The 9,175-nt window shown below is 34.6% G+C and overlaps 1 protein-coding gene across 1 annotated transcript in view; it reads left to right on the top strand.

Annotated features, from left to right (window-relative positions):
* The window catches only part of LOC125047009, an 18,808-nt gene extending 10,201 nt beyond the window's left edge, over positions 1-8,607 (top strand). The window contains exon 4 of the mRNA XM_047645033.1: positions 6,296-8,607. Coding sequence (XP_047500989.1) covers positions 6,296-6,544 — 249 coding nt within the window. The 3' untranslated portion in view covers positions 6,545-8,607. The remainder of the gene's footprint in view (positions 1-6,295) is intronic.
* Positions 8,608-9,175: the final 568 nt, after the last annotated feature.

Genomic DNA, 9,175 nt, shown 5'->3' with positions numbered 1-9,175 from the left:
TTCCTTGTTTTGTTTGTGTGTGTGTGTGTGTGTGTATGTGTGTGTGTGTGTGTGTGTGTGTGTGTGTGTGAGGAATTTTAATTCACATTGAATGAGTATGGTATCTGCTGTAAGATTTAGTACTGATTCATTCTTGTTTGTTATAATTATGTGGTTGTCCTTGCTCATTTGCGGTCGCCATGCAATATGTGTGTGGATATTCTATAAAGAAAAACATTTATATTCAAAAGTATTTATATCAAAGGGCGATAGAGAGAGTAAACTTATAATGACTGTAATTATGTACGATTATGTAGTATATTACACTAAAGGCAGCAAACTTAGTGATAACGGTTATGCAAAGAGCAGCGACTGAAAAAGGTAATATAATTAGGTTCCTTAAGGAGTGAGGAGTGAAAGTCAAGTTGTTTAGAAAGATCGCCCGTCGAGAAAGCAAGCAGAATTGCCCCTAAACTGTGAAGAGATAAAGCTCTGTGTTTAAACAATTAGCGAAGACAAGACGCGCTGGAGGTTAGTTACCTTACCACGCACGAGTGAGGAGCCGACAGCTGATCTGACAGGGAAGGGAATATACGCCAAGAAATTTATAAGGGGAGGTGGAAATGTCCGACATAAACCTGTGGCTTGGAGACAGCCCTTGGTCGGTGGGCGGGGGAGGATCCTTGCAAATGGGTGAAAACACTTCTTTGTCGAAACATCGGTTTGTTGAAGCATCGTTGCGTTCTATAACTGAGATTGGCGGTTTGATCTATGGACGATGTGTGGCAGCATTTATCTATACTTAATCACAGAGCATTGTTGAGAAGTAGCTAAATAGTCTATAAGCTGATGTCGCGTCCTCTCCCTTCTTACCTCTCTCATACTACTTATCCTTCTCATTATTCTCCGAGAATCTCATGAACATCGCATCATGCCACGATCATCTGCATCTTCATCAACCAGCGCAAAAGTTTACTAAAATCCTTATTATCTCTGCCCAGGAATATCCCAGACTCAATTGTGTTAACCTTCGTCCCCTTTTTCACCCACGGATAAAATGAATCAAGTATGCATAGGCATTCTAACTATTCCTAAACTGCGTTAGCCATTGTGCCACCCCGCCGATTCTTTCTGCTACTCTCCCTCGCCCTCTCTTTGTCGCTAACTCTTATTCCGCTTTTGAAATTCCAACGCCGAGCCTGTACTTGAAGCCCGAGGCCGAAAAAAGCATACAAACTTCTGATAGATTTCTAGGGCGCATTTTCTCTCCTTTCATCTGGAGGAGAGATCGGGTTGGACCGGAATGCTGCTGCTCCCCGCCCGGGCCTCGCTGCCTACTAAGTGTGCAGTGCTTTACGCAACGGTGCAAGGTATTGATTGATTGCACACGCCGCACGCACGCACACACACACACACACACACACACACACACACACACACACACACACACACACACAATCACACACTCATACACTCAATCACACATATATATCTAATCATCTATCTATCTATCTATTTAGATATGTGTATAAGTATATTAATCTATTCATTTGTGTGTGGAAAATATCAAGGAGGAAGTAACTACCACCAATGTGCCAATAAAATAGCTCGTTCTCAAGGGATGACGAGTATACAAATGTTTGAGTTTTCTTACAAAGGCTTGAGTGAAATATTTATCTGTATCCATTTACTCTTCCCGCCGAAGATACAACCACGAGGAATAATGTTACATATTCTTTCGTCATAGATATTCCAGCTCATGCTTTATAATCATGCGCCCTGGATCGTGATCGTCTTGCCTTCCGCTCCTAGATGTCGCACCGTTTTGTTATTCCACACCATGATTAAATAAACTCATGTATTGCTGAAGTAGATTGTTATGGTTAATCACTACCATCACCATCGCCACATTTATTCGCTATTTACACGCCTTATCAGTTCAGTGCCCAAACCCAGTGGCGAAAGGTCATCTGTTTGTGAAAAAAAATCCGCGAAAAAAAGGTTAAAGGCCACGGACTAAGCTTGGAAATAAAGAAATGGGGAAAAAAAACGAAACCGGAAATACAGAAAAGGTAAATAATAATTTAAAAAAAAAAAACAAAAAAAAAAAAGCGTGAAAAAAACGGATAATAGAACACGGAATTAAACACAAGAGAGAAAAAAAATATATCACTCACAGAAGAATACACAAACTCTTACATTTGGAGCAGGGACTAACTTTAAAGGATAAACAGTCCGCAACGGTTATGGGCTTCTACTGTGAATTAAGAACTCAACAGAACTGCAGTTTATAGAAGGATTAATCTTGTATGAATCTGTTGGACTGTGTGTGAGGCGGGGGGGGGGGGGGGGGCGCCTGTGTGTATCAGAGAAATTCAGAGTAAAGGCCCCATCACACTAGCACTTATCAGTCATTTTTTGCGTTTTCGTCTAAACTGGGCTCTCCGCAAGTGCCGTTTGCAGACGAACCTCCCGGACGGAGACGATAGCGACCGTTTCCGTCTGACTGATTTCCGTCTTGATCTTGTGCTTCGGAGGATCTATACAACTAGAATGTTTCCTTTAATGATAAACTAGATAGAATAAGCTCGGAATAATATTCTAGAATATCTATATAGACAAAGTACATAATTCATAGTCTTAAAATAACGTTATATGTATGAGAATGCTCGTGGGATTCCCGGGATGGAGCCAGGTATGTTTACACGGGCACTATGCTTGCTGCCTTGGCATACGGAAACGAAAATTTTCACGGGAAAAGTGCCAGTGCCAGGGCCTTGAATGACTCCACTGTTTAACCTAAATTCCCAGCATAACAGCCAATGACAAGTTTAGCAATACTGCACATGATCTACTTCTTAAATGGCTTCCTGCAAATAAAAATCACGTCTCCAAGGGATGGAATTTTAATACACCTTTTTTCCCCGAGAACCTGGACGCTTTAGTAGATGGAATGAAGAAGTTTAGAGCTTAAGAAAAAGAATCAGATAGGCTTTTTTACTTCGTTTTCTCAAAGGAAATCGTTGTTTTCAAAATGTCTCTCCCAAAGAACTTTGTTCAAAATAGTTTTTGTCGATTTTTTTATCTTTGTAATCGAACATAGCAGATGACAGGTGCTAAATAGGACGTATTATTCATATTAGACTTCAGATTTTATGGTCACCGGGAGAGGAAAGTTAATGACTAATAGGGGGAGAGACATTCATTCTCGTTTGTTAATTCCAGTTTTGTTATAAGAGTTGTGTGGAAGAATTAACCTACTCCTGGCCTGCTCTTTGAAATGAAGGTATTAATTATTAATAGAGATAGAAGAAAAGATATCTGGAGAGAAAGAGAGTGAGCGTTGGAGAGAGCGTTAGCAAGAGGGACAGAGAGAAGGGAGGAGAGAAATAGTAAAGATTACAGGGTATGGCAATAGGGAGAAAGAACAGAGAATGAAATCGAAAACGAGGCAGGGAGGGAACGAGTGAAAGTTTAAATGAGAGAGACAGAGAGACACAGAGAGAGAATGAGAATGAAAGCGATAATGACAGACACAGGGGGGAAGGACGGGAGGACGAATCTGACCTCGCTATGACAGTTTTGTCATCCGCATCCCCCTTGACAAAAGAGGGCGTGGGCGGAAGTGTCCCTGACTGACGCGGCCTTCCCTCCGTCGTTTGGAAACTGCATTGCGACCATGGCGGTGATATCAGTTGTAATTAATGCGATCTGCTTTTTGATAGGGGGCCCTCTGCAAATACGATTAGACGCTGAAATTGCCTTATCTGTTTCCTCCGTAACGGCGATCCCGTATGTATGATAAGCGGACTTTAAAGTAGAAAGATGATTTGCGATTTGGTTGCGAGGAATATGAACAGGGAATTTACGTTTTCACGATAATATTGCATCATTGGGGATACTATACGTTTTACCTTTTCTTTTTTTGCAAATAACCCGTTTCTTGTAAATTATGCATCCGTAGTCTTTACTTTATATGTGTGTGTGTGTGTGTGTGTGTGTGTGTGTGTGTGTGTGTGTGTGTGTGTGTGTGTGGTATATATATATAAATATATATATATATATATATATATATATATATATATATATATATATATATTATACGTGTGTATAGTTTATGTGTTTATATGTATACATGTGTATGTATATACATACAGATATATATATACGTGACTATACATATATATGTAAGTATACATAAATATACACTCGCACACACATATATAAGGAGCGTTTATCAAGAGTCTATTTTAGTAGTTAGCGATATTGGCCCCGATGCCTGGGAGGCATGAAATACCCCCGGGAAATGGCAGGGTTAAGCACCGAACATAAACAAGGAACAACGATAAATTACGGCAAAAAAACTAGCATGCTATTTGTAGAGTCTCTGTACCCTATAGCCCTCCACAAAGGGTGGTTCTATCGGGGTTCTGACAGCCGATAATTAGAGGCCTGAAGGTGTCAAGCCATGCCCGAGGCCTCCGCTCCTGTCGGCACCATGGCAAAGGTAAACAACACTCCAACACCTATTCCAGCAATGTTAAGCTCAGAGATATATATTTTAGAAGTATATATGACGTAAAGATTTGTTGAGTTTAGCCTTACACACATATATATGCATATACATATACACATGTACGTATGTGTGCATATGCGCGCGCATATACATTACATAGATACACATATATACGTACATATGTATATGTATATACATATATATTGAATTTGTATAGACTCCAGTACATACATACACAGACGTGTGTATGTTTATGTATAAATACATGTGTGTATATATATATATATATATATATATATATATATATATATATATATTAAATATACATATCATATATAAATATATACATAGACATAGTACATATATATTTCATATATCATATATAATATATATACATTATTTATGTATATCATATATATTTATATTTATATATTTACATATCTATGTATATTGTATATATACGTTATATATATATATATATATATATATATATATATAATATTATGTATATATAAATATATATTATGAATATAAGTACATTACATATATATACATGAATATATTATATGTATACATATATTTATGTATATTTTATACATATATATGTATACAGATACATGCACACATACACATATATACATATCTGTTTATATATTAAATATTTACCATATATATATATATTTATTACATATATGTTTATATATGTATATATATTTTATATATCTTATACATAAACATAGATATATTATATATATATTGTATATAATATGTATATATCTTATATAGTATATGCATATATACATCTTATATTGTTTATATCTACAATATGAATATGTATTATATATATATATATATATATATGTACATATATATCTATATATATTGAATATACATGTGTGCGTGTTATAAACAGTATATATGCAATACATATGTATATATGTATATTACATATATAAGTATATATTGTTATATATTGTTTATATCACATACATTATATTTATATATATATATATATATATATATATATATATATATATTGTATGCATATATATATATATATATATTGTATACATATATATATATAATCACACACTCTCATTGGCAACTGTAATGACCCATTTTGAACAACTTACTCCAGTAATTTACCACTAGATGAAGAGCTGTAACTGTGTGACATATTTATACTCTATTGCCCTGTTATATTCTATGTGTGCTAGATATTTTTTTTGTGTTACCATTGATAAATTTATTTTTGTATATATGATGATTATATCAGTGAGTTGTATAATATATTAGATATCATGATGCGTTTGTCTGGAATTACCCTATGTGGACAGGTTGTGTGTTTTCTCTATTAACACGCCCGTGACAATACATATAAATATATGTAGATAGACAATATATACTATATATATTATATATATATTAATGAATATATATTATATATATAATTATGAATATATATTATATAGATGTCATTATATATTATACATACATATATATTGTACATATTTATTATATATTTATTATATATTATATTATACATTTATATTATTATATATATACATTATGCATATAACATAAATATTAATATATATATACATTAAATATGTATATTATATATATTATACATATATATAAATATTGTATATAAATTATAAATATATGTTCTATATATTATACATATATTACATATATATATCATGTATATACAAATGTATATATGTTCATGTATATATACATATATGCATAAATAAATAAATACACAAACTTATGTGAACTATTCACTCGTACCTACAGGGCAAAAGAGCTGTATCATTTAGGTCAAGACGCGCCGTTGCAGTCCAGACGCTACCTTCTCACAAACGAGGACCACCAAGAAAACCGTCCAGCTGGCGACACAGAGGAGCCCGGGTCAATGTTGGACGAGCCGAGATATTTGCCGAGGGAGAAACCGAGCACACACACGGCGGTAATATACACCGGTCGCTCACACAGGCCGCGCTTGGCCCATCACTCACCGCCCTACGTGGCCGGCCTCTCTTATGATGGCTGGGATTCTTGTTTTGGCTTTGCTACTGCTGACTCGGAAAGGCCGTTGGGGAACGAGCGCTGCGAGTTTGCTGTGATTTTGTTGATTGGTTTGATTAGTGATTTAATGCTATTGGTTATTTATTTGTTTGTTGTATTCTAAATTGAGGCAATTTAGATCGAGTTTGGTTTGGTTTTCTAATGCCTTGTCGATTCGCTAAAGGTGATATAGATTGAGAATTGTGTGTATATATATTTTTTCTAATGTGATTCATATTAGATTCATATTGATCATATTTCCTTACGATTACTGTATAAAGCCATTACAGATTGAGAATCTTATGCTATTCTTCTGTATTTTCCCCTCTTTTATTTTTTATTCATTTATTCATTCGATTATTTACTATATAAGATTAATTCAAAGGACATGAAACGAAATATATTCTATTACTTCTAAACTCCACACCCAAACTTCTTCCTTATAACAAAGTTACGAACACGCTCGACGAAATTACGGATTCTGACATGTTAAACAATCGAAAAACAATTTTTTCCCTCAAAGTAGTGAGAGGTCTGACAGCAGAGTACATCTTTTATTTAATGCAGTTCCGGTGCTTTCCCATAGAATAAGTGGCTTGTTGATTAATTGGTTGACAGGGAGATGCTGGCGGATAGGGTTAAGTTAGGGTGGTTGGGAAGGATAAGTTAGGTGAAGTTAGCCTAAGGAAGTTAAGTTAGATTAGATAGGTTAGGTTAGGTCGGTTAACTATGGTTAGGATAGGTCAGAGGTAAGGTAGGATGGGTTAAAGTAAGGCCAAGTTAGGTTGGGTAATTCCTTTAGTCCAAGGTTCGGTCGAGTGGGTTGAAAGCACCAGATACGGTAGATGCCACTGAAAATCTACCAGCAATATGATGATGCATGGTGCTGGAACCTGAACTTTACTGAATATGAAGTGGGCGAAGATGCTTTTGAAAATGACTGAAAGAGAGGGGAGAAAAATGCAGGTCCTGCATATACCGCCTTCCCCAGCAGCGTCACATCCTCCATGGCGGTAACGAAGTTAATCATGCACGAGAAACTGAAAGAAAAATAGACGGCCACAGCTGTCTCTCAACGACTATACTATTGGTATGCTGAACGGGAAGCCACACTACCGCGCTGTTACTACGGTAGAGGAAACACGCCATTTGCAAACAGGATTTATTGAAAAAGGAGACGACCGTTTCGAAATCATTCAGGATTTTACCTTCAGTTCTGAAAATGAATTCCTAGAGGATTTAGGAACTTGTTTCAACCTTTTAGTAAAATCTTGTTTATCTATAGTAGTTTTTTCTCTGCTGATGTATATACTTTGTAATTTTGCTTGAGTATGCGATGCTGAGGACAACATAACAATTTCTCAATAGCATAGTATTAGTAATTCTATAAATGGCTTTTCTGTAATCTTAATTTGCATTAGGTTAAGGTAAGGTGAGTAAATCTGAGTTAAGTTATTTGGGTAAGTTAGGGTTAGTCAAGATCATTAAATAGGTCAAAGTTAGAGTGCTGTTTGCTTTAAGTAAGATGAGACTGAGTAGGTTAGATAAGGCTATGTTAGTAAAGGATGGATTAATCAAAATTAAAGTTACAATGCGATGCCCATAGCCAATAATAAATGAAATAAAAATGAAATCCAACATTGAAAATCACCCTATAGTTTGGAGTGTCAGAATTATTGGAGTTCGACACAGGCATGGAATTAAAACACGCGGGCCCGAATAATCTATATTTCAAAATTGATATCAGAATTCACGAATATCAATCACTGAATGCGACCGATAATGGAAATGGAAATGAACGATAGCAATAAAATTATCATAATGGGGAATGAAATATACAAGGTGACTGGTTTGTTTGATAGTAATGGCGACAATGATAAGAGAACACTAATGAGCTTTTTTGATAGTAGTGATTCACTAATGGAGGTAGATTTACGACGTCTTGTGATAGAATAGATGGAATGGATGTATTCACTATTACTGGTGATAACGTTTAAAGAATAAAGATACTAATGAATGGTGATGATAACAATTAAAAATGATAACAAGTGTGTGTGTGTGGTATATATATGTGTGTGCGTGTTTGTGTGCATGGATGTGTGTGTGTATATGTATATATATATGTGTGTATATATATATATATACATATAGATAAATAAATAAACATATATACATATATATATACATATATATATATACATACATATACATATATATACATATATGTGTGTGTGTGTTATATGTATGCATATATGTGTGTGTGTGTGCATATATATGTGCATGTATGTGTACGTATGTACATATATGTATATATGTATATGTATATGTATATATATATATGTGTGTGTGTGTGTGTGTGCGCATACATACATACATACAGGAATACAAACAAACAAACATATATGTATGTGTGTGTGTTTGTGTGTTTACTATTTTATTATATATATATATATATATATATATAATTAAATACATTTATACTGTATATACATATATGTATGCGTGTATATACATATATATATTTGTGTGTGTATATATATATATATATATATATGCATATATACACATATATATACATATATATATACATATACATATATATATATATAT

The sequence above is a fragment of the Penaeus chinensis genome, chromosome 40 (assembly GCF_019202785.1).
Source record: "Penaeus chinensis breed Huanghai No. 1 chromosome 40, ASM1920278v2, whole genome shotgun sequence".
In the NCBI taxonomy this organism is placed as follows: domain Eukaryota; kingdom Metazoa; phylum Arthropoda; class Malacostraca; order Decapoda; family Penaeidae; genus Penaeus; species Penaeus chinensis.
This window is presented reverse-complemented; position numbering and strand designations above follow the sequence as displayed.